Genomic DNA, 27,978 nt, shown 5'->3' with positions numbered 1-27,978 from the left:
CCGTTTTTGGAGGGGTCTTATGTTTGCCCGGCAGTTTTCTATCTCCTCCGAAATACGTATTCAAATTACCCTCCTTTTTCTCTAAAAATTAAATTTGCCTCAGAAAGAAAAGAGAGAAGCTTATTAAGTTAATCCTTAAAAATTTAAATTAAAGGCAAACTCGTTCGCCTCTTTTTTTAGGCACGCGAAAGTTTAAAATAATTCGAATCCGTCGAGCCTTTTAATCAGCATTTTTCAGTTATTCGAGTTGTCAAATTTCGTGGCAGCAGAGGGGCAATTTGCAATCGTTTTTTTGTTATATATCATACTTTTTTTTATAGTAAAAAAAAAATCCCAGAGAAATGTTCACACAAAATTTTTCAGAATTTCTTATTAAGAGAAATGTTTGATAATTAAGTAAAACGAGGATAAATCTTTCAAATTTCCTCTGTGGAGAAAATTTCCTGAAACTACCCAAATATTCCTTCCACTCGTATTATTTTGTGACGTCACAAGCTGAATTTTATATAAAAAATATTGTATAAAACGTATATCGTCAAAAGTAAAAATATAATAAACTTGTTTTCGCAAAATATCTAATAAACACATAAAATATATTTTTTTACTATTTGGGATAGCGGATAATCTCTAATAAGTCCAATTTGGGTTCGTGTTACAACTTTTTGTACACGAGATCTGAAAAATAGATTTAATCAACTCAATCAACTTTGGACATTTCCGGTACTTTAGTCACCAGTTTGACAGAGATCGGATGTCTTTGATATATTTCCATTATTTTGACGTTTGATAGTTCTGACGGCTGTGTCACACGTCGCTCATGTATTCCAAATCTTATGGTCGTAGAAAAACTATTGTAAGCAACATGTTGATAAACTTCTCCATGCATGCGTTGCATTGTGCTTTGCTAGTGCTAAATCAAACTCGTGACTAAGTAGTATAGTAGTGCACTAGTGCAAAAAAATGAACAATATCATTTTTAAAGACAAAAAAACAAAGATAAGCAAACATTGTTGCTTTATAATATATAATAGTTATTTTCTAAAGTTCACATTGAAATGTTATCTCTAGGCAAAATGAAGAAAGTACAAAAATTCTTCTCAAATTATGCTAAAAAAAATGTAAATTCCAAAATTGTTGCAATTATTCTGTGTCAGATTTCCTATTGTAATCAGTAAGTTAATTAATAATTTTATTTTAAAGAAAATTCGCGTACATTTTCTAGGTAGACTTAACTAGAATATTTGTATATAAAAAAAGCAATAAGGATTCTGTCTGTTTATCTGCCTGCTTTTTTTCAGTGTTATATTTTTAATACATACTGTATTATATTTATCTGTTTCTTTCACCTATTGTAAATGCATCTCTCTCTCTAGCACATTACTGATAAATCTCAGAATACCCTAAAATCCCCAGAAATTTTTCAAACTTCCCTAAATGTTCTATAATACCGTGAAATTCACCTGATATTCCTTACCGTCATTCGCGTACAAGGGTAAGGAAAGAAATTTGTGTTTGGCACGTGTATAAATTTCAACGTAAGCATAATTTTAGCCTTTAGTGTGTATTCTTCCAGAAATAAACCCCCATTTTCAAATATTACTCCTAATCGAAACCGAGAATTCGCATAATCGCGATGTAGTTGTCTCGAATTTGACATTTTTATACTCAAGCGTAGTGCCATCGTCCTGAAGATGATTGAATATTGGTTAGCACTCTTCAGACAGTTAATTATCTTTATAAGAGTGCGGAGGAGATGGATCTCGACATAAATGCCGGGCGTGAAGTGGATGACAACCAATTTTTACGTCGAAATTAATCTCTACGTAGGGTGACTTCTAACAAATTGATCTTACCTACCGAAGCATTAAACAAATTGGTTGTTAGGCAAATGGTGCACGGGGTTTTGAATTTGTCAATTAAATTATGAAACTCGGAGTATTAAAATTGACTTTTTTTACTCGAAAACGTAAATTCCAGGGCATCGTCATTTATTTTTCTACAGGGTAGGCAAACACTGTATATTGACATACAAAAACTAATTTCTTGTTTAACTTTTAAATATTGCGGTAAGGTTGTTTTAGCTCGATATAATTGTCACACCTTTTGCATAAAAAACGTTGATGGCTGCCCTACAAAACCCCCATGTACACAAAAACGGTGCAAACGTGAATCAAGATTTCGGTCCTTTGGAACCTCTCTAATTTGAGTGCTGGTAGAATCCCCATTCTTTATTTTAGGATTAATGGCTTGCGAAAATTTACTTCGCAGATTTTTAAATGCGGGTCTATCTATCTCTAAAGACTAGCAAACAGCAATGTATAAGTATAATCACTAAATAAGTAGATGAAACTGTCATCATAAATTTCGTAATTTTAACAGGCTACCACCTATAATGAGAATATAGCATAGATCAACAAGAGCAATCAATTTTATTTTCTATATTTAGATTAAGGAGACCCAACACTAATTACTAATTTTATGTAAAATTTCATATTGCAATCTATTGCAACAAGAATCGATAGAAATCAGCTCTGCCGCCACTTTTGGTCTCAAGAACATTATACATTAAACTAAAACATCATTTTCTTTCGATCAGATAGGATTTTGCTACACATATTGTACCGAAAACTGCACCAGACCCGCAGATATCAATTTAAAACTTTACTTTTTTTTTAGCTTTTTTTCTGTACTATACTATACTACTTACTATCCATTACAAACGTAATGGTCCCCTCAAAAAGTGAAGTACTCAATTAATATCTCCTGATTTGATGATATTTCGGTTACAATTAGTGAATGAATATATATGGCGAAAAGCTATATATGATAAGTGGAGTGATAATAATAACATAAAAAAGGAGACACAGAATGAAAAAAGGGCACTTAAATTCATGAGGTGATAAAGCTGATCTTTTGTCTCCGCATTCGTTAATGAGAGATATTCAATCTTTGTGAAGGCGTTTATAGGAAAGAAAGAGAAAGGAAATATTAAAACTAGGAATTTAAAAAAAGGTTAGACCACTTATTGATCGACATAAAAAAACTGCTTGCCTCTTAGAGTGACACTAGGCACTTTTAAATAAAAAGTAACCAAAGGTGTCGTAACACTTTAAATAGAAAATACAATAAAAAGTATAACGAATTTTATCAGAAACGGCTTTCTCATTCACGTCGGAAATGTACAGGGCATAATACGCACTTATTTCGCAGTTAAATTCTTGACTTTCTTTAAATTTCGAATGCTGGTAAAATAGGGGATGGAATACCGCATAATAAAAAACAAAAATGATAAAAATCGCATTTAAAAATTAATTTATTGGAAAGTATAACCAAAACCATTAAAAAGACCATTCTCGCAAGTTCCGGATACTCATCCTGAATCGAAATGAAATAAAAGTTCCACGATAGTTTATGCGCCTTTAATGGACCGCAATGTAGGTGCCGAGACTATAAAATTTTTCATTATCACACATCGATCTTGTCTTATTTTTATGCGAGCAAAACAAAAATTTTGCAGCGTATACCCGCGGCAATAAAACAAAAACCCCGTATTTAACCTCACTCGTAAATAAGATTTATATATGCATCGGATGTTTTATTTTTGGGTAAATTTCATTTTCCTCCCGTATAAAACGGCACATTCAAAATATTTTGCAAGTTGCATCTACGTGACAGTAAATAACTCCAAATAGGGTTTTCTGTATATTCCGAAATGTATTTTATATGCTAAAACAAGCTCGGCGTGTGGCATTATACATACAGAAAAGACAGGAGGAGCGGCACATCTACGTGGCATTCTTTCGCATATAACTTCGACGTAATAAGATTTTCTTCACGCCGACAACTTCTCGTTTCATTAGAAGTTTCAATTTTTTATTAAAGAAGTTTCTCTCATTTTACACATCGATGCTTGTGGCTATTTTACTGCTCATTGATTAGTATCAAAGAAAGTAAGGTCGATTCTGTATGTTTGTCCCTTTTAACCCCCTGGAATGGACTGCACAAGCTGATTGTGTTCTTCACGACACTAAATCCGTGGACTGCCTACATAAATTTCTTATACCTGAAAACTATAGTGTGTGAGCTCTTGAGAGACGACCTGGAACGGAGCTGCTTGTTCTATGGACGACAGTCTCGTGTCAGAAGCAAACAATCTTGCGTTGCAATATATGTGTGCAGTCTGGCAGAAAGACATAAACGAATCAAAACCCAATGTGAGTGTTTTTGTAGATTTAAAAAGTGCATTTGAACTATTGACAGTGACATTCCTTATAGCATTAAAGACTCTACACTAGAATGGATGAAGAACTTTGCAACCGATGGATCTCAGCAGAGTAAAATTAATAATAATGTCTCTAGTCATGGGGATAGCAAATGGGGTGAACCCCAGGGAAGCGCGTTGGGTCCGCTTTTATTTACTATTTGTTGGCTTATTTGCCAAGGAAACGCTTATCTCAGTCTCTGGAGTCGGTTGCAAAGAAATAGCTACCAAACTGAATACTCAAATGCAGTATTTCTATGGATGGTTGTGCCAAAATAAATTGAATTAAGTTATATGCCTCTATACACTGCGATAGATATTTTCATATAAAGAATATGTTAGACCAGTTAAATTGTCTAAACATCCGACAGTTCATTAGAAGAGCAAGTTTAAGGTTTCAATCAAGGCTTCTATGTTTCTATAGCAAAAACTACAAATTAACGAAAAACTTCATTGGTAATTTTAATGAGATGACGTCTAGCCTAAGAGTATTCAAGAAGATCCTTACGTGAGGTTTATGTAAATTTTAATTGCTTATGTAAATAGGCAAGCACTGAATATATTTATTATTATTATTTCCGCATGAAAAAACAAAAGAAATTATTGGAACGGCTCTAAACCAAATTGTCTGACAGGCAAAATTTACAGCTATTTTCACACTTTTCAATTTGCACGCGAAAACTGGCAAATAAATCCGAAATCACGAAAGATGACTATTAAATATTTCAGCATACCGGGTTAGTAAAACTTGAATATCTCCAAAATTGTCAAAGCTGCAACGATAAAATGCAATACATCAACAGCAATGTTGTCAACACTTCACTGATGTATTTCTAAAGTTTCCTATCTTCAAAAACCTCCAAAATTTTGAGGTGTTAAGAATTTCTTATTAACAGTGGTGAATTGATTTCCTAACACTGATACATTTTTGAATTCTGCATATATTGAATTTTATCGTTTCAGCTCTGGCGTGATGGAGATATTTAAGCGCCCCGGAACTTTGTACTCACCCGGTGTGTACTTTGGTACAAATAGTCGCATCCTTGCCTTAGTGACCCGAGTTTCTGGTAGTTGTTATTGAAAATGGTTAATGTTTCTGAATTTGTAGCTAAAACACGGATTCGTAAATCGGCGATTTGCAAAAATGGGAAAATGACTATTCTCAATGTGTTCAAAGTTGTTCGCCACCAAAACTTAACATACGAAGTTGCAAAAATAGTACACCAAATTGTGCAAGAGGATAAAAGCGGCCCCATCAGGTTATCACGGAGACTATAGAACAAATGGGGATGAAAAGACTGTCATCAGAAGAATAATACATTCGTTTTACTTAAAAAAACAAATACCTACCTTGGGTCTGAGAAAGAAAGAAAAAATTCAATATATAAAATCGCTTTTAACAGAGAAAGGAGAAATTATCTGCTGGAAGTAAAAATAGAGGAAGTACGTCAAAAATGTAATTGAAATAGAAGAATGAATGTGGAAAGCTGAAAACGTTCTAAAAAACACTTTAGAGTTCGTTACAATTTCTGTGAACTCCAACGACTATAGCTCATCAGAGTACTCGCAACATGATTAGTAAAATTTATAAATGAAGTAGTATTGTAAATAGTATATTAAAAAATAGTATATTATGCAACAAGTGCGGTAAACGGCATTTGACTCACGCGTTTGTTTGAGACGAGCGGAGCGAGTGTTTAATCAACGAGTGACTTAAAAAGTTTGCCGAACTTGTTGCATACTATACTTTTTCTACGGCCGTTAGTTTTTGGGTACATTTTCGCAAAAAAACACGAATACATTCACTCACATGATCGTCAGAATTGACAAAATTCCAGGCGTGGGAAATATGTCCGAAAACATCCGACTGCTCGCAAACCCGTGCGGTAAAATCTCGGAAATGTCCGAAGTGCCTTTGATCCGTGCGAAACGAAAGTGACGTGTAAAGTGACGCTTCCCGCACGCTAGATCGGTATGTAATGAGGTATTTTACAGACTGGAGTAGAAAAAGATATTTACTACAATAAATAAGTGTTTATTTATTTGATCTCAGACAATTATTATCTCAATTATCTGCCTATGTATATAATTATAATCATGCATAATTATTATTACATTTATCATTCAAATAAACTGCCTGTGCTAACGCAGCTGTCACTTTACTTTCAATCATCAAACTTGTCTTTCTTTTGTATGCAAATTAATTTAGGAAGGATTCGAGGTGTGTAGGTCTTAAAAACTGAAGTTTGAATGGCCTTAGGCTAAATTTCGGCCTGAATGGATATTTATATTTTTCTTACATTCATTCTTTGATTATTATGAATAAAGTCGATTATTATTATTGTTATTAAATTCACAAGATATCGGAAACTATCGTTGAAATTTATCAGAACTTTGCAATATTTTACATTTTACATTTTATTACCTGTAGCAATAAGAAACGAAATAGAGTTCCACTTTTCATAACTTTGCGATGGGGAAATCGATTCGGATATTGTCTTTGATTTATTGTTTAGAAAAAGCCTACGAACAAAAATTATGGTTCAATTCCATCGGAGTAAAGTTGCCATGTTATGTTTCTTTCCGTTTGTGTTCATTATTCTTTTAACGAATAAATTTGACTACAATCACTCCTTAAAACTCATATTATTTACAGATTTTAACATATTTTACACCACTCTGATATTTCTTTTAGTTGGTTTTCGTTCATAACCCTATTTTAATGACGAAATTTTATCACTTTTGTTATGTAGTTTTAAAACAACGTAAATAATTTACAATTTTGATTTATCACAAATGAAATCAAAACCGTTAAAAAACTAAAAAGCAAAAAAAAAAATTACCTAGAGTGCAGTTCGTGCAGTGTATTTCCCTGATAATATTTTTTGGAATATTGCTCGCAAGAGGTGCGCAGTACTAAATTATTCACAGCGAACGGTCGTTTGCAAAATCCACTGCAAATTTTAATAAATACAAAATTCTCTTTCATAAAATCCGGAAATCTTGGGCTGGGGAAATTGAATTATTAAATATTTACAGTGTCCGAATAAACTGGCGCAAAATGTTTCCCTTCAAAACACACTTTTTGGACCATTGAGGTGTGAAAGCATTTTGCATCAAAGCGAATCTACAGCAAACTCGCAGATGCTTTGTAACCGCGTTTCCATTTTTACTGCTAATTGTATTTTTTTGAAAGCGCCGCCTCTGTCGGCAAATAATGACGTTTACATCAAATCGTGGTTCATTTGTCTTTCCGTAAGGCTTTCCCTAAGAAGTATTTACATTTATTATTTTTTCTTATTAGGCGAATGTTTCGTTTTCGCTTCTGACCATGACGACTCATTTTAAAGTTGTGTTTTCATAAGTAATTTTTTTTTATTTTCTTTGTTATTTCCCCAAAATCCACTTTTTTGATAATCCTTATACATGTAGTGGGTGTTTTTTTCGATGTATAAAACTTTAAGTTGGCATTACTGTTCAAGATGTGACCGATTTAACAGCTGTCAAGTGATTTATTCTCAGTTTGGTTTGGCAATTCATCATGAATAGTCTCACGCTTGAACAACGCTTGCAAATGGGTCCAAAACGAGATTGCTGTTGTTCCCGATTTTCATTAGCGAATTTTGTTTAGCGATGAAGCGCACTTCTGGTTGAATGGCTACGTCAACAAACAAAACTGCTGCATTTGGATCGAAGCTAATCCTCAAGTGTATATCGAAACACCGTTACATCCAGAAAACTGACTGTTTGGTGCGCTTTATGGGCTGGTGGAATCATTGGTCCGTACTTCTTCAAAAACGATGATGGTCAGAACATTACAGTCAATGATGATCGGTATAGAGCTATGATTACTAACTCTTTCGTTCCTGAATTGAATAACCATGATGTCCAGGAGATGTGGTTCCAACAAGACAGGGCAACATGTCACACAGTTCGTGCCACAATGGATTTATTGGAATACACGTTTGGTGACCGCCTAATTTCACGTTTTGGACCTGTGAATTGGACTCCAAGATCTTGTGATTTAACACCGCTAGACTACTTTCTGTGGGGCTATGTAAAGTCATTGGTCTATGCGGATAAGCCACAAACGCTTGACCATTTGGAAGACAACATTCGCCGTGCTATTGCCAGCCGTGGCGGTCATATGCCAGAAATGATATTTAAAATGTAATGCCACAAGATTAGCTTTCGGATAAATAAAATTCATGTCAATCGAATAATCCATCGTTGTTTTATTGCAACTTAAAGTTCTATACATCGAAAAAAAACACTCCTTAGAACACAAAATCTTTCTAGTCGTTTTAGCTAGAAGATTGAAAATTTTATACACATTAAACAAATTGGTAAAGATAACGAGAGCGAATCCGAATGTATTTTCAAGTTTTAAAATTGTTTTTCTTTAATACCCTCTTCCAATCGAAAACAGTTAGAAAACCAAAACTGGCATACTAGATCCGATATCACAACCTCTGTTGAGGTAAAAGTTCAAGGTGCGTCAGTTCCTTCAAAACTTAAAATAATATAAAACGAAAATTTCTTTTTTCTGTGTCAGTCACCTGAAGCCCTCTAACACAAGTCGTGAAGAAACATTCTTGTGCTTCACTGGTTAGTTTTGGTTAGTCTGGTACACACAAAAACAAGGCCAGTAGCTAACTTTCCAAACGGAGATTTATGAAATTCTGTCAGTCTTGTTTTTGTATCTGCTCATGTAGGAATTGAGGGCATAGGAATCCATGTCAAAATGAAGCTCAAGTTTAAAGAGACCAAGTAAAGCATGACAAGCTTGTCAAAAGAGTCAACTAACACCATCCTTCAAAATAAATAAAAACTAAAAGTTCAGATTTTCACCGTGTCTTTATCACATTTGATAAAGACACGGTGTTGTCGAAACAATTGTCATGTCAAAATATATAATTTCGTGAAAATCTGAACTTTTAGTTCTTATTTATTTTCAGTTCAATATCATCCTTTATTTTTCTGTTTTATGAACCCTCTTTTGCACGCAATATTTTTGTTATCTACAGGTTGAATATTAGATTTTGCCATAATAAATATTCAACAAAATTCACAAAAGTTCTTCCCCTAAAATAATACTCGGATGGATAGTTATTTAACGAAAGCAGTATAATTATTTTTTGGAACAATTGACAAAATTGGTTTTTAATTTAATCCACATCAGTTTTAAACATGTGGATTTATTATTTTTTGACATATTTAGATTGTTAATTTAAAAAAAAAATTCGACAGGCTACTGTAATACTTTTTATAACACTTCTGGATTCCTCCTGCGTCGGTTTTTGTTGAGTCGAAGTAACTAACGTTTCGCCAATTATCCTGATGGCTTCTTCACCGACGCAGTAGGAATCCAGAAGGAAGTTTTATGAAAAGTGTATTTAGATTGTTATGACCGCTTCGGGCTTAATAGAAACCAGAAAAAAGCAGTATAAATTTCGAGCATTCGGCATATTTTGGAGGGTCCCGGGAGTAACTAACCAATCGGCCAGCCGCAATCCTAAACTTATTTGTAATATGTAATGATGTCTTGGAGCATTTTTTTTTGAAAGGATCTTCCATTCAATTGGTGTGAAGGAGGACAGGGTAATTCGATTTTCACTTTGGTATAAGGACAAATTCACTTTGGTATAAGGATTACTTCTGGAATTTATTTCCAAAATTTCTTGTCGACTGATAGTTTTGGCAAAACCTAGGCTGTGAGGATATCAGAAAATGCGGAGAAAAGTACAGTTATCAAATAAAAGAGGATACTAATAACTTACTGAAAGACTCTCAAATTTAAAAAAGATCACGCTGAAAAAAATAATCCGTTTACCAATGTATGAGACATGGAGCTACCACTACACTCCTGCAAATAAAACATAGTCAAAACAGCGCACAGCAACCGGTGAAGCTTTAAAAAAAGGCAAAGGCAGCATTCGTTAGCCAAGAAGTTTTTTTATAACGTTCAAAAGGATCTGTTGGATCTTGTTTTACCATGAAAATGAACGAGCACATTCGTCAATCCTTGTATCACGTAAAATTTACGAGTTCCTTCCTCCTTCACCTTATTCGCCCGACTTAGCACCCGGCCAAAACTAAGCTTAAAAATTGGCTCAGTGGACAAATATTTGACAGCAACGAGCAATTTATTACTGCTGTGAATGGATATTTTGAGGTTTATAAAGATTATATAACTAACTTGGCACACCGATGGTGCAAAAGACAGGTTCGGAACCTACCAAGCAACCCTCGTATTAAAAGTCGTTTTTATGGTATTTTAAGCAATTTCCATTTTTTTATTTTGAGGTTGGATTCAAGAATCTTGTCAATTCCGGTGTGTTCAGTATCAGGCACTTGAACGATTTTGTTGTTAGGCCCGTGGCAGTCAGAAACACTCTTCAAGTTCAATCTAAGAAGTACAGTATTTGCGTTCACGAACGATTTGGAGATGGACAAAGAGAATACTCAAACGCGTACGTGTTCTGGAGGAATTCGAATGCTGGTGATTGTTATTCCGTATAGCGATCGTCGCGTCAGCCGACGGAAAAGAAACCCGAGCGACACGTAAATCGAAAACAAACACGTGGAAAGTCAAAAAACCGCGAAACCCACGCGAAAACTACCTCCATAACTTTCACCGCAGAAACAGGGAGGCAACGCTGGTAACTAAATTATGTTTGACAAATGTTTTTCAATTTTAGCGACGCGGTCGGAAACTTTCGGTAATGCGAACCGAATGTCCAATTGAGAAAATCCTATTTTCTTTATTTATTTTTGAAATTGCATTGTGGTTTTACAATAACGGCAAACGAATAGGAAACGAAATAACAAGTCGACCGTTTCGCTTTATTTAAAGTGTGCTTCCGACATGAAAACATTCCTAAAGTTTATTTCCATTCGACGGGAACTTCGGATTCTTCTTCCGCGCTTAATTTTTTCAAGATTTTTTTTTGCCGTTTGTTTTTAAAAACGTAATTGTAAGGTTTTGTTATCCGCTGCTTGCTCGAGTACAATTGGGCATTCCGAGAGAGCTATTTTTTTGCCATCGCACAGGTGCATGGAGAAAATACGAAAAATTTTCAAAAAAAATTGATAGCTCTTGAAAACCTCAAATAAATATAAAAGTTTTACGCTAGTGACGTCGAATTAAACTTAGTCCTGTCGGAATATTTCTTGGTCAATGAGAACTTCTATACTCTGAATGTGTATATTCTCCAACCTCTAACCAAAACTTTCAACAAACACTCTGTGTAGTTACACATTTCATAGCAGACAACAAATTTATTCCAAAAACTGTTAAATATAAAATACCCCAGTAATAAGCTAGTTTGTATACAGTCTTTATTGCATTCTAAATCCCAATGTGAATGCTATATTAGGTATTTAAAATTGAACGGTGTAGGAAATGGAAAAGCGACTGTTTTAATTTGTTTAATATTACTCGGTGAACGAATGAAAAGTTTTAAACGGCATATTCGCATAAACAAATCCGATTCAGTAACCTTTAAGAGCGCTATTTAGGAAGCCGACGTAAAACGTTTGCCGCGCTTCGAGTTTCGGTATGTTGCCACTTTATATACAAATAGTTCGCGTACACTTCCTGCTGTGCCGAATTGGCGAAATTGGGTTTACAATAGGAGCAGTAATCCAAATAATGCACAACAGCAAACCGCGCCCTTCAAGTATGTAAGGAGTAGCTACTGACGTCATAGGCGTAACCAGAAAGCACACACATTCAGGCTTTAGTTTTAGCCTATTGTGCGGTACAAGAACGAAAGTGGTTGTTGAGAACGTTAGAGAAACTAGAAATCAACAAATTGATAAGTTGATTAAATAACTTCATTAACGTATTTAATATTTATACGGATATCTCAATAATGGCGCGTAAAAGGCTCAGTTTACTCGTCGGAATCGTTATTTTTTTACTGTTTCAAAGTTATATTTTTTATTTATTTTTACATTTTGAGTTGTCCAAAACTATATTATAAACAATTAATGTTACCTAACACAACTTTACAAAAATTACATTCCTGAAACTTCAACCTTTTTTATAGAAATAAATAAAAAGCTTGAGCAATGAGCAGATGAAACTAATTAAAACTATTCATCATCATTCACTTGAGGCTTTAATATTTATTACTGGTGAGAAATCCTCAGAATCAAGTTGCATTCTACAAGTTAAAGTTTTTATGGATTATACAGGTATACTTCTCTCCTAAAATTGCCGAAATTAAAGGAACTAATATTGGCACTCTTATTCCCAAACATTTCTTTATTGATAATCTGTCCTTCATCTTCAAAGAATATATATTTAGTTTAGTAATTTACGTTTGGTATAAAAAAATAAGTCATTGTGAACTGCTGTAGATTTTATTGTAAATTTTTACTAATCTCTTTAAACTTTTACCATTCTTCTAGTCACATACTTCATTTGTTTTTGATACGTCAAAATCTTCATAAGTAATTCCAATCGTGCCATCTTTAGCAATATTATTATTATATAATAATTGATAATTGACAAAAAGATAATTGTATCTTTTTGCGCATGCTCCAAAAAAGTGATGAATTTCCTCATGGGTATAGTGTTGGAGTCCAAGTAACTACCATGTCATACTATTTACAAATCCTCTGGTTTCTTCCTGCGGCGGTTGTTGATGAATTAAACTTACCGACATTTCGCCAATTATCCTGTTGGCTTCTCCAGAGTTTTGTATCTGTTTCAACAATTTCAACAATACCTTTATATTAATCTAATATATTTAATTTTTTTTTCCAATTGGAATGAATAGTTTGCAGCTCTTTTTTTGTAGGCTGCTACATGTATTTCATTATCTATATTTCTTCAAACAAATATTTTATTACCTTACACAGTAATATTTTTAAATGGACTTTATATTTCAAATGATTTTGCTTTCAGTCTTAACTGTTTATTTATTAACACAAAGGCGTCACAAAACAGTCAATGCGATAAGTTGTCAAACATTCAAAGTTCCCTAAAAATTATAGCGTTGTCAGCGTTTTCTCTATCCTAGCTGAGGATAAGATAAATTTATCTAGTAAATAAATAAATGTTTCATTTTAGGGCACCCATAGGCTAAGTAAACTTTACTTATTATGTCCATAAATGAAAGTTGGTGACCTCGAACATTAGTCAATTATAGGTTATATTGGAACAACAAATAAAGGAACTGTATCTTTAGTGAACACTCCAAACACCAAAACAACAACATAAGAATTAGGTTGCTGCCAGTAGCTAATTGTAACAGATTATTCAAAAAAAAGTTTTTTTAAGAACTACGTTTTTAGTCTTTGATTTTTTCTGCATTACATCCGGAGTGATGAATATGATAAGAAAATTTAATCGAGAAAAAAGAAAATTTCAAAAATAGCTCTATATGTCTGTGCGCATGAATGTCATGAAGTCTTCTCAAATGTTATTTAACAATCCGACCAACTCACGGTATTTGAAGGTTTTGTTTCACTATTTTTTTTTGCTTAGTTATGATAGTGTTCATTTAGTTGAACTATTTAAGTCCTGGTCTGTTCAACAGAAAAATAGAAATTATACAAGAATTAGAAGAAGAATTGCTACATTACAATAAAAATAATAGTACTTGGCTAACCAAAATCCAAAAATAGCTGTATATCTAAATACAACAAAAGAAACTAATAAATTATCAACTTATTAACCATAAATACAATAACATCGGTCTTTGCAATGTAGAGAAAGATAGAGAAAATGAACACAAATTTTTGAGATGCGACATGCGAATGGCAGTTTCGGGGCTTTTTACTAAAACTACTATTCTGCATTTTCAGTTAGTACGTGTAAAATTTCGAAGCCTTTTCCGTCTCTCTAGGCGAGACGAAATAAAAAAAAAACTATTTTCAAGCTGTTATTCTCTAAAAAGGGAACACCTCCACATTTAATTATACTGGAAATTAGGCAACCATCTGTGTGTCGCGATAAAACAAACATGGCAAAGCGAGATGCGAATTTTTATTCGCTTTGCTCGCTTTTTGTTTCCGGCCCTTTTTAACGGTCTAGTGCCTCGTAAAACAAAATATTTTTGTAACGTTTTACGAAAAAGGCGCTGCGCGAACACAAAAAAAAGATAGTTAAAAAACGAGAGCATTAAATTTAGCTTCGGCGAACTCCAGGGCGACATTGGTCGAAAACTTACGACAGAAATAGCGACTACGCGTCAATACAAGTGAAGAATTTGGTCGCGCTTATCAAAGGCGGGATCAAACGAAAGTTTTATTTCCGAGCTTCGAACTATTTAATTGGGTTTATTAAATTTTAACAATCATAAATATTGCCACCGAACAAACCTCCAGAAAATAACTTTTGCCAACACTTTTTACAAGTCGGGAAATTGCTTTGGACTTTGTTTCCATTGTTCCGTCCGATTAATAACTCCCGGAAAAGTTTTACGTTTTTAATTCCATATAAGCATTAGATTTAAGCTGTGATAAAAAATTAAGCAAACAAATAAACTGAATAGGGTCCTACAAATCATCAGTGGAAATTTTACACAACAGAAAGAGACTAACGTGAATATAGGAGCTGTCAAAAACTTGCGAAAAAGTAGTGATTATATGGTATATTATACAAGTTTGACAAATACCACTTTAGTCACGAGTGTGGATGTATTCTATTTACTTATATTTATTTATTTGATTAGTTTTGACTTTGCTTTGAACTTGATTTGTCACTTAGTTTTCGCGCTATGGCCATATCAAGAGTTTCTAAAGAACCTGATGTAACACTTTCTGCACGCTTGTTGTGTGAGTATTTTAAAGAAGAAAGTATACAAATTCATTTTTTTATTATATCCAATTCTCCTTCAAATATCCAAATAAATATTTTCTCATAAATGGCAACTAATTTGCCGGAAATATGTAGATAAAATAATTATTAGAGCTAACGCATTTAATATTTTTAATTTTCCTTTGAATGACAACATAATTATAATATGATAATGACTGACATGCACTAAGTATTTTGGAAGGAACTTGGAACTGCCTGGAATATTCTATGCCAAAGCAAGGTGTCTTTATGCAGAGTATTATGGAAACGCTGGGTGAAAGGAAGTGGTTTGAACCAACGAGATAAAAAAAGGAAAAAGTCATACGGTGATAAATTTTTTTTTTTTACAAACCGGAAACGTATTCCAAGAGAGGGTGGTTTAAAAAATTATTTACTTGGGGTTTTTTGTTTAGTATAACACCGGTTACCCTCCAAAAATTGTACTCGTTTTTCCATAAACATGATAGCACTGTGTGTTTAATGAACACTTTTAAGTAACACTAGCAGTTTTAAGTAAATGCTTATTTCATTACTGTGAGAATGATCTTCTTCCCCACGATCGGCGTACCCTGTGAGTATCAAATTCGTACAACGCTAAGGATCTTTTACCTAGCCATGGAAATCCTTGAGAAAGTTATGTCCCAAACGAAAATGTCCGAATAAAGAATTATAAATACTTTTTACAAGACTTCTGGTTTCCTCCTGCGTCGGTTTTTGCTGAGTCGAACTTGCCGACGTTTCGCCAATCATCCTGTTGACTTCTTCAGACCTTGACTGAAACTGGCTTTCATTTTACTCTGTACCTGCTTATATATTATTTTAGAATTTTAGCTTTATCGAATAAAGTTTTATGTCGGATTTCGCTGCTGATGAGTTTATTTCTCTTAGTCTTGAGGCTCTTTCACGTTCTTTGAGCTTAGTTTATATTTTTCGTCCGGTCTTTCCAATGCATTCTTTGCCGCATATGCATGGAATGATGTAAACTCCTGGCGTCTCAAATGGAATTTTGCCTTTGACGGATCTAAGATGCTGAGAGATTTTTGGTCAAGTGGTAAATCTACTTTTGAAGTTATATTTCTTTAGAACTTTTGATATATGGTCAGTGAGGTTTTGAATGTAAGGAAGGGCCACAGTGGCAAGTGTAGGATTGTTTTAGGCCTCAATGCTATTCGAAAATTGTGGTGAAGTGTATTTTGTGATGTAACGTTTAATATCTTTAATGTAGAAATTATTAGAGAGAAGAAAATTTTAATACTGGGTTCAGTGACTCGGGCTGAGATAGCTTTACGGCTCTGTAAACTAATGATTTTTAGGCGGGATGATGATGTGACCATGCATCGGTCTGTGTGCGCAGGTCTTCTGTTAACACAATGACCCAATGTGAGTTCTGATTTTCGATTGATTAGAATATCTATGAATGGCAGTTTCCAACTCAATGGTAAAACCTATGTTAGGGTGTATAGAATTTAAATGTCTAAGAAAATTTACTAGGGATTCTTGACCATGAGGCCAAATAACAAAAGTATCATCGACATAGCGTTTCCATAATTTTGGTTTTAGATGAAAGGTGTCAAGAGCTTTCTTCTCAAAGGCTTTCAACAATATATTCGCGATGACTGGTGATAGTGGATAACCCATAGCTGTTCCCGACGTTTGTTCAAAAATTTGACCGTTATTAGAAAAACATGTTCCAGACAAGCATTTTTCAATTAAGGTGAGAAGGTTTGGTTCCAGATTCTCGGATTTTAATATATCTGAAATGATGTTGAGAGTTTCAGGAATAGGTACTTTGGTAAAGAGGGATTTTACGTCGAAACCAACTAGAATATCTTGTGTATCTAATGTAATGCTTTTTAATTGTTCAATGAAGTGAAAGGAATTAAATACGAAACTATCAGTTTTTCCTGCAAAGGGTTTGAATAAGGAAGCTAGATACCTTGCTAGAGAATATATTAGAAGGCCATGGTGCTGACAATAGGTCGAAGGGGTTATCCTGGGTTGTGGATCTTTGGGAGTCCGCAGAGAGGAGGAATTTTAGAGTCATGGGGGTGACAGATTTTTTCGCGGAGTCTGATAAAGAAAATGCCTTAATAACAGATTTAAGGTTGCGTTCCATAGATGATGTAGGATCTTTGTTAAGTTGACGAAACGTCAGCAAGTTCGACTCAGCAAGAACCGCCGGGGAGGAATCCAGAAGTTTTGTAAAAAGTATATGTCCGCTTGGATGTTTTTCCAAAAATTTGTCTCATTAGATAAGATTGATAAGAATTATAAGTAGCCATTTATTGGAACCAATGAAAAAGGGCCTTTAAAGAAGAAATTGATGTGTATTAGGTACACTAGATCCAAACAATTTGAAATTTTCATCAGCTAACTATTAATTACATTTATTTCCCGTTGTTCAATAGCATCGCCGTAAATATTTTAATTGTAAAAATATTTTATTTAGTTTTATTAGTCCCCGAATACGGCGAATCGGTCAATAGCTGCGAAAATTACCGGGTCATGCCAAACGTTGTCGATTAAGCTTCGATACAAAAAATTTAAATATAAATTACAAAACGCGACCCGCTTGATATTTCTCTCCCGCACTTTTAGCCGGCATTTTAATGCCGATAAATTATGGCGGACTGATGTTTGTCGTCACAATCGCCACGCATCGATTTTAATTTTGCCTTAACGTAAATAAACGAGTTATGTGAGAGTTGGTGCATCATTAATAATTGAGCCCAGAATAAACTAACACTATAATTAATTTCAGCTATCTGCGGCATTCAAGTGTGCAGATTAAAACAGTATTTACGTAGGCAGGTATATACATATTAAATCGACAACATTCGCAGTTGATTTTGGTTCGTCACCGTAGACCGCAGTTTAATTGACAAAAGCAATTAAATTCCTAGCATTGGTCGTAGCTGAACGAGTGAAATGAAGAATGTAACAATGTCGGTTTTAACGCGAAACGCACGTCGAAAATGCATTTTTGTCCCAAAGCCAAGGACGACGACATTGTCTCGCCAAAGCAGTGCTCATTTTGATATCCATTTATACGGCAACCTTCGCTAAAAATAGGAAAGGAAACTAGTTTTACGCCATTTGAATCAAAGAGGTCGCAAGTTCGACGCAGGAGGGATCCAGGAGTTTTGTAAAAAGTATTGCAGTAGCCAGTGGAAGTTTCTTTGAAAAATGAAAGAGCATTTGTCCAAAGTTTTCGGCCTAGGCTTGCGGTTCATAAAGTAAGATACACATAATAATTAAAATTAAAAGAAGGCGAAGTAATCTTTCGAAAAATCGTAGCTGGGCGGGGCAAAGCAGCTTTTTATTTTAAAAAGGTGGCGCTTCGCGGTTTCTTGTCCTAGAGGGACACACTGTCTTTCTATCGTGCTCCTGCGGACCACTACGGAACTTTCGCAAAATCGATGTAATTATATTATGTACACCCTGTATAAAGCGTCATTTACTTATCGCCGAATTTCAAAATGACGACAAACTTGGATAAACATCAAAAATTGTACAAGTAATAACGATTTCCAATGATAATATTCCAAGTATCTCGAGCACCCTTTATGATAGACGGAAACCTGAAACTCTCTCTCTTGACACAATATTCGATACTGTTTAGACCAAATTATCCTATGTTTTATAGTTTTTCTTTTACGTCTAATAATTTATCCACTAAAACGGCAATTTTCAGGGTCTTTTAAATTTTTTTACCTATAATTGACACACCCTGTACATAATTGAAAAAATTATAACCTCCATAGCCCTTGAACTTCCACGTTTACTGGTTCAAGAATTTTTCCAAAATAGTAAATGGTTTTCGATAAACTAAGTTTTTTCTGAAACCGCAATAATCAATGACGTCATCGCTGTTTGACACTGTTTGAACCGATTAGCCATATTTTTTACGATTTTTGATTTTCGGTTAATAATTTACTCCGTAAAAGAACAATTTTCTAGGCCTTTGACATTTTTGCCTATCATTTGAAAACCCAGTATACAATCGAAAAAATGCCTGAAATAAATGTTATTGCATTGGATCTTTCGCGTCTGCTGGTTAAAGAATTTGCCGATAGGGTGGACCATTATGGAGGAAAACATATTTTTCTGGAAGCCAAAATAACCAAAACAAAAATTTCAAAAAATTTTAAAAAATACTTGGTAAAATTTGATTGCACTTAACTTCTACTGTTTAAATGTGGACACTGCAAAGTTGGGAAAATTAACATATTTCTTATTTAGCAAGGACTATCGGGAACACCTTGTACAATAAGTGAAAACCTTAAATACAAAAGTTTTAGCTGTCTATACGGGCTATATCGCAATGTAAAAGAAAGTGTCATCTGAATCATAGTCCTTCAGTTATAACCACTTTTCAATAAAAGGGGGACCCATTTTTCAGTTTTTTTGAATTTGTGGCGCACCCTGTATATTCTTGAAAAATTGTCAAGAATATAGGTTTATGGAACCGTATCTTATGCGTCTCCTGGTTCAAGAATTTATTTGGCCTCGTGAACGGATTTTGCAAAATGATCTTTTTTGTCGAGCCTAGCACACGCGATTTTTTATTTTTTTAGAATATTTCCCGACTCCCAGCCCCCCCATTTTCAATATGGTCCCTCACAGGGCAAAACTGCATGTATGTGCCAAATATGAAGTCGTTTGCTTGAAATTTCGGACACTTGTCGTGTTTCATAGCAAGGTTCAAAAAACAGTCGAAAATCGCGAAAAAAGATGGATGCCGGTCTCGGATCGAGGCCATTCCTTATAAGCTTATGTATCTCGTGGAGGGTTAAAAATGGGGCAAAATTCAATTTTGTAGCTCCAACGGACAGACAAAAAAAAATTGTCTTCGACGACGATCAGTTCTGTACCAATGGTTGTCCCCTAGGATCTACCTAGATACAAAATTTTTATACGAGCGTAGAAACTTTCGACAAATTCGATTTCGTCGATTTTTCGAAAGTAACAAACCTAACCAAAATTATTTGCCACGATTTTTTTTCTGTTTCTCTGTAACTCTAAATATGTATTTTTTATTTAGAAAATAAACCAGCCTCCTAGCAATAATTCCAATTTTACAAAGGAAAAATAGCGTATTCATGTTGTATTGTCTATAGAGAGTAACAATTTTTAATAATGTTTTGTGTGCGTGTGCATTTTTATTTATGTTACTATTAGTACTTCATGTCTATTGTTACTTTCTTCTAGAAAAAACTACTGAAAATATAAATGTTCTTAATTTCGAGTTAAAATCTGTCGAAATGGTTTGAGATTTAAGAAAATGGTTTTCAATTTTTAATATTTAATTTTGTGGGTGTTTGCTTTGCTTAGCTACGTTTCCTTTAGATCATTTGCTTATTACATCAATTAGATGTAAAGTACTAACAATGTAGTTAGCTTAGTTTTATTTTTTATTCTAAAATGTACATAAAATTTCAATGTTCGTTAGAAAAGGCATTTTGAACACTAGCACTTTGTTGTAGCTTTTGAAATAAATCTGCTTGGAGGGAAATCAACGAAATAATTTTTGGTTTTTCTTAGATATTCCAATTCTGTTAATTTTGGGAGTTTCAGGACAATATGCATCTAACTAAATATACAATTTTTAATCATTTAACGAACCCTGTTTCTTTAATGAAAAATTGGAAAAGTAACTAACTGCTTAGAAAAATATATTACCCTTTTATGATCAGTAACAACCAAAAAACTTCAATTTAGTTAATTATTATCCACACGTAATATTTCCGCATTTTAGAAATGAATCAGAAAATATATATTTGGAAAATTCGAGTTACAATAAATCGATTTGACGATGCATATAAAACTTAGAACGGTTTACTTTTCCGTTAAACAAATCCCTAACTTTACATAATCAAAACGTCTAGCTTAATGTATTTTCGAAACAACTGGGAATTGTTTACAAATGCGTCACGCGACACCATTCAGTGACTCAAGAAAGTCTCTGGCACGATCTCATGTATTCAACTATAATTTTGACCACTTGCCTTGTTAGTTTATTGATAATGTACGATGTTGAGTATATTAGTAAAAGCGTAGCATTCAATTTTTTCGCCAAGTCGCCTCGTTATTCAGGAAATGATTTTCAAGCTGCTTTTTATAAAAATAGAGGTTTACACATGAAGGTTACAATACAATATAAAAAATTAAAAAACCCCACGTAAGTAAAATCCAACTTTGGAAATAGTGATTTTTCAACAAATCTAAGAATCAGTTTCTGGTCTGCCAAGCAAAGATTGTATATTAATTTTTGCACAACCAAGCGTTTTGCTTTCCTTTATTTAAATTTTTGAAATCACTCTATAAAAAGAAGGAATCTCGCACGATGAGCCATCGGTAGGGTGTATTTTTAGAACCGTCTGAATAAGTTATGAGACCGACATTTATCCAAGAATAAAAGATACATTTCATATGCCTTCAGAGCAGATATAAATTTTCAGCTCGAACTGGATTTGCTTAAAATTAATGAAACGAAACATTTCGGTTTATCGAACAACGTTACGGTATCTTGCTCAAAAGATAAATTCTAATAAATCAGCTTAAAGAGAAAATACTACAATGCTCTAATTAGAGCTTTAAAGAGAATATACTAAAATGAAAAAAAGTGAAAATAATAACAAAAAAGATATGGTATACTTTTAAAAGTTCGCAGACTCTCAGAGACGACAGAAACGAACCTCTTCAACGGAAAAGAAAAAACCTGACACAAAAATACAAATACAAAGGTGGAAAATTTAAAATTACAAGTGAGTGAGTTAAGTGAAAAAAATTAATGCTGAAAGAGAAGAATGGCAATGTTAATCAAATCTCTCGATATTGTTCAACTATGCTAATAAACATAAAAAATAAATTACTTTTTTTTATGTCATTGGTTCTCAGATATTGTGATTTTACGATCTAATTATAATCTGATCATTGATCAAAACACGAAAATAAACCCGCTTAAATGCATTAACAGCTTCTTATAACAAGGTAGTGCGCATAAAACCTTACGACTGAGTCCTTTAAGTGGACTTATTTAAATAATTACATTCTCTTATCTCGCCCTTGCGTAAAAGATCCATTTCGTCCCCCCATCAGAAGCCGTATTCAGAGATCGGTGAGACGAATGAAAATTAGCGACTTGAGAAACATTGGGGTCCCATTGTTTTATCTCACGATCTAAGGGAGATGAAATCTATTTGCGATTAAATTTCTAGATTTTGAATAGAAACGGGAAAACTCATAGACATCAAAGTACTTTTCAAGAAATGCTCATCTTCGTTTCTATAAGATTTCAAAGGATTGAGTCACCTGTAACGCTTAAAATTATGCCAACACTATCTAGTCATATTCTGGTGGAAGAGAGCGATAAGAAGATGAAAAAATCTTACAATCTCAAACGTTCTGCACAAAAAAATACTCGTAAAGCTGTAGAACCGTTTTTTCCATTTTAGATTCAATAATCACAAACTTACATTTATTCTAGTCCAAGAAGTCTATCTAGTTCATTACTGGATGTTGTAAATTGACACAGAAATTCTGTTTTTTCAGTCTTGAAATCGTTATTTATGGTTATGGTAGTAATGTAGCTGAGACATACGGATCATTTTTGAATACGTCACTATAACTGCCCAGATTGGAGCATACATGTCACCGTTGTCGATTCTTGTTGACTAGTTTGACTTTTTAATATAATTGATTTAATTATCAAATTTCCATTTTAATTTTCACAAAGACATTGATTAAATTCAATTTATTAAATAAAAGATTCCCGACAAAAAGTTTAAACCATAAAATTTAATTAGAATCCCTTTTATTAAGTTAACACGAGATTCTTTTTGCAATTTATATAAAATACAGAAAAAGGAACGGAAAGAGGGAAAGAGAGACCGAGATAGTGAAATAATTGCTTTCGTCTCCTTAATTTCTTAATACCGGCAATGGTGCATTTATATAAACGAACACAAGTATTATAGCCAAGATGACACTTGAATTTTATGTTGTTTCATTTTTTCCTGTGTTTGCTTTTAAATTTTTTTCATATCAATGATATTGGAATTGTTGGAAGGAAAACAATATTAAGGTTAAGGTGATGAAAATTTTTAAAAGTAAACGATTAATTTAGCTAAAGTTTCACATTTAAATCGCGTTATCTACATTATTTTCTAATTACTGCAAAAATTATGTGGACGATTGTTATAATCAAAATTCAAGCGAGTATTGTAATTTACCAGACCCTTATAAGCTATTTTTGACAAAAATTACTAGTTTTATTAATTAATTAACAAATATGTTTTCTCCAGCGCCAACTGATCCAACAACTTTTTTGGAAGCATACCGTTTTTTATATTAAAAATTATTTTGTACTTTAGGGCATTTTTATTACTTTATTTTGTTTTCTAGAGTCTTTAAATGATCATGGTTTAATAAATACATAATAGGTGAACAAAGTGTGAAGAACGCTTGTATAATTAAATAAATAAATAAAACCGCCTTTATTAACAATAAAAAAATAATATTAAATATAGAGAACTGATTAATAATCTAGGTAGTTTCCCGTAAGAGATATTCTTTTAAATTAAATTAAAACCGCAATGAGGAACATTCTGTGATTGGCTAATCTGAGGATATTTATGAATTAGTCAAACAGATGTATACGAGAAGCAGGTTTTAGTCGTGCACTTTTTAATTTTATGAGGGGCATCCAGTTTTGAGTGGTTTGTGCAGAAAAAAAAATGCGATTCTTCTCGGCTCAATATATTTCACCATTTTATATCGTGAAGTTTATGACTTACATGATCTCTTCGTTTAAGGTTATAAATAAATCGAATACAGGAATTCTGTAATTTTTGTAATTTATAGTTTGTCAAAACATCCAAGCAGGCTCCATAAATAAAATTACACTAATTTAGATTACTCAAAACCACTGCTTTAGAGACCTTTTTTTAATCTAGAGTTTACAATATTTTTAGAGATTAATATAAGCGTTTTGGAGAATTTTGGAAACCTCCAACTCCAACTACTTAAATCCTTCTCTATTTTTTGTAACAGGCTCACCTTCGTAGCAATTCTTTTCGTAATGACTGGAAAAAGTTAAATTACACCCATTAACTTGTTGAATTTCTTTTATTTCCTGTAAAAATCCGTTCATTGCCATGTGTTATATCTACTCTTTTAATATCATAAATTAATGTCTAATTTTACTATCCTCGGAATATAGTTTTTCATTACAGTCATAATCATTTGTAGCCAACGACGCAACTTATACTTAGTAACTTGTCATTCATATATATAAAACTAAAAGGTTAGAGCCCATGACCGTCCCTGGGGGGTCCTACAGAACGTAACCGCACCTAAATCGCCGTAAAGCCCATACTCACTCTCTAGAAGACAAATTTACGCCTGAAATCTAACAAAAACGATCGACTCACCTGACATTTGGGATATTGCTCCTCCGTCGGTCTCTCCATCTTCCACCCCAGTAGCGGCGGGATGCATATTAAAGCGGATAGAACCCAGACGGCACCGATCATCAACACCGCTCTCATAGGGGTACGCTTTTTCAAGTACTCGACCGCTTGGGTGATGCTCCAATATCTGTCCAACGATATCAGACACAAGTTCATGATCGAGGCGGTACTCAACAAAACGTCCATGGCGGAGTGAACGTCGCACCACCAGGCGCCGAAGATCCAATAACCCATCAGCTCGTTCGCCAACGAGAACGGCATTATCACCAAACCGAGGAAAAAATCCGCAACGGCCAGCGACGCGATAAACCAATTCTGGATATTTTTCAACGCCTTCTCCGTCGTTATGGCTATTATAACTAACATATTACCCACGACAACGACTATCATTAAGAGCGTAACTACGAACGATGCTACGATTATTTGGGGCAGAGTGTATCCGCTGGGATAATGTGGTACGGCCACGGTCGAGTTGGTAGCGTTCACGCCGGTCGAATTGTCCAGCAGCATCAACATCTCCTCCATGGCAACGGCCGTCCGAACAGTCACGTTGACGAGTGCCATATTTTTTTTTTACAAACGTTATTATATTTCGAATTAAGTTTTTTCAATGGTTGATTTTGTTGGTCCCTAATCACACTATTTACAGTACCCGTTTGACCCGAAACTGTGCCACGAATCGGCTTATGTTAATTAATAACGAAACCATACGGAAAAACCAAGCTGATAGTTCACTAACTAGTTTAGAATATCAATGAGAGTGGTGTGTCCGAGGTGTGCGTCGGGATGCCACCGTTGAGGGCGGCGAGGACCGGAAGTAGGAGCAGCGTCGTCGTCGTCGTCTTCGGCCGAGCTTCGTGGTTCACAGGGCATGTTACCGCCTGGCTCGACGACCGCACACTGTGTGAGAGAAGGGCGCCACCGACGCCAGTCGACGGTCCGCGACGCCGCCGTCCTCGCATGCGTCCTTAGCCTTTGCCTTCGCCGCACCATTGCGAACTATAATCGCGAATTGACAATCGCGGAAGCGGTCAAACGTTCGGAAACCGCGAACGCAACGGAGTAAGGCAGATTTTCACGTCGACGTGTGCAGTAGCCGATTACTGGTTAAGGGGCGGTGCATCACGTCCTGTTTCCCTGAAAATCACGAAAAAAATCTCTATACGAAAGTTTCTCAATTAAAAAACAAATCAAAATAAATAAGAACTAAAAGTTCAGATTTTCACGAAATTATATATTTTGACATGACACCGAGTCTTTGTCGCATTTGATAAAGACACAATTGTCATGTATAAATATATAATTTCTTTAAAATCTGAACTTTTAGTTCCTATTTGTTTTGATAAATGGATTTTCATCAAGTAAAAGCCACCTCAGTTCAATTTTTTAAAAAACAAATAGTTAAGAGATTGTGGTTAGGCCTAAAGTTCTGATACGTAACTCCGTCACTCGGTAAATATATTGATGACAGTGTTAGAAGATTTACGACCATATAATTTGAAGGTGATGTCATCAAACGGTTTGTTTATACAGGTGTGGGCTAGTATGGCGGAACTTGCTGGAAACAATTTTCTACTCCCGAATAATTTTTTTTCTACTCCCGTCTGTAAAACACCTAATTACACACCGATCTAGCTTGCGGGAAGCGTCACCTTACTAAGTCAGTTTTATTTCCCACAGATCCGAGCCACTTCGGACATTTCCGGGATTTTACCGCACGGGTTTGGGAGCAATCGGATGTTTTCGGAGATATTTTCTACGCTTTGAATTTTGAAGTTTGTCAATTCTGACGGTCATGTAAGTATTTGTGTTGTTTTGCGAAAATGTATCCAAAAACTAACGGTCGTAGAAAAAGTATAGTATGCAACACGTTCGGTAAATTTTTGACTCACTTGTTTATTAAAAACTGGCTCCGCTGGGCCCCGCTCGTCTCAAATAATCTCGTGAGTCAAATGCCGTTTACCGCACTTATTGCATAATATACTATTTCCGCTCCCGTCTGTAAAATATCTAATTACACACCGATCTAGCGTGCGGGAAGCGTCACTTTACCACGTCAGTTTTATTTCCGTGATTTTACCGCACGGGTTTGGGAGCAATCGAATGTTTTCGGAGATATTTCCCACGCTTTGAATTTCTGTCATGCCAGTGAACGTATTCGTGTTTTTTTTTGCGAAAATATACCCAAAATCTAACGGTCGTAGAAAAAGTATAGTATGCAACACGTTCGGTAAACTTTTTAAGTCACTCGTTTATTAAAAACTCGCTCCGCTCGTGTCTAATGAACTTGTTACATAATATATTATTTACGTTGCAGTCTGTGAGTCTGTCTTAATACGTTGACCATGCCATACTATTGACTGTATTATTGACAGTCGCTTATTACAGAAATCATTTTCTCAAATAAAAGTACCGCCGCATGGTATCAGGCGCGACGGTGGATTTGAGGACAACCTAATTGTGTATTTAAAATTAACGTGAAAAGAGTTTTTTTATATTTTTACACGCACCTGCAGAGTTTATTAAAGGGGATAGACAAAAAATTTTTATACAAAAGTGTTATGATTTTTTTCTATTATCTTCTAAACACCAATATAAACAAATGAGTGCCGTAAATTTATAAGAAGTTAACAATTTCACTTTTTTAAATATTTTTGTATTTCTACTTTTTTAACTCGATTAAAAAATATATGTAGTTGGTCGGTATTTGGTTTAACCGTTTTTGAAAAAACTCGGGTTTAAAATTCCAAAATAGGATTTATTGATCAACATTGTTTAGAGTTTCGACGTTTTCCAGGCCAAAATATTCCTTCAAGGAACAAGATTGATAATACAAAAAATATTAAGTGGAAGACTAGAACTGTGGTTGGAAAACAAGAAAAGGAAATTTTTATTTTAAAAGTACCAGGACAAAAAAAGGTTTGTGTTAATTGTCTAGAAAATCCCAAGAAATCAATTCTAGATGCTGCTACAAAAATTCATAATACTTAAAAAAAACCATTTCCATCACTACAAATATTCACAAGTATAAAATTGAATTTACGCTCATTTGCCTGATTTACATCGTCTTGACGCATTCTTATTTAAAAAATAAAATATATTACGTTAGACCAGAAAATAAAAATATTTTAAGTTAAAGAATTGAAAACAAAATAATTTTACTTTGCTTTTACAGAAAGCATTCTTGTTTTGTTTGGAGAGTAATCACAAGTATGTTAAGAAAAAATGTGTTCAGCTGTGATTACGTTGAAAATGTGTAAATTAATCATTATTTGAATTACTGTTTGATTAAAAAATATACTTATAGCTTTTCTTTTCCGAAGCAGGGTGTTCCATTTAAAAAAGTGAAGTTGTTAATTTTTTATACATTTGCGGAGCTCATTTTATTTTTATTGCTACGTTGAATAGATAATAGAGAAAAAATCACCCAA

At 34.2% G+C, this 27,978-nt stretch overlaps 1 protein-coding gene across 1 annotated transcript in view; it reads right to left on the bottom strand.

The window, feature by feature from the left end:
- LOC132704155 (alpha-2C adrenergic receptor) overlaps positions 1 to 26,301 on the bottom strand; it is a 347,733-nt gene extending 321,432 nt beyond the window's left edge. The window contains exon 1 of the mRNA XM_060673975.1: positions 24,509 to 26,301. Coding sequence (XP_060529958.1) covers positions 24,509 to 25,111 — 603 coding nt within the window. The 5' untranslated portion in view covers positions 25,112 to 26,301. The remainder of the gene's footprint in view (positions 1 to 24,508) is intronic.
- Positions 26,302 to 27,978: the final 1,677 nt, after the last annotated feature.

The sequence above is a fragment of the Cylas formicarius genome, unplaced genomic scaffold, assembly GCF_029955315.1.
Source record: "Cylas formicarius isolate icCylForm1 unplaced genomic scaffold, icCylForm1.1 PGA_scaffold_6__28_contigs__length_40554024, whole genome shotgun sequence".
Taxonomy (NCBI): Eukaryota; Metazoa; Arthropoda; class Insecta; order Coleoptera; family Brentidae; genus Cylas; species Cylas formicarius.
The sequence above is the reverse complement of the archived record's forward strand: the minus strand, read 5'-3'. Positions and strand labels throughout refer to the sequence as shown.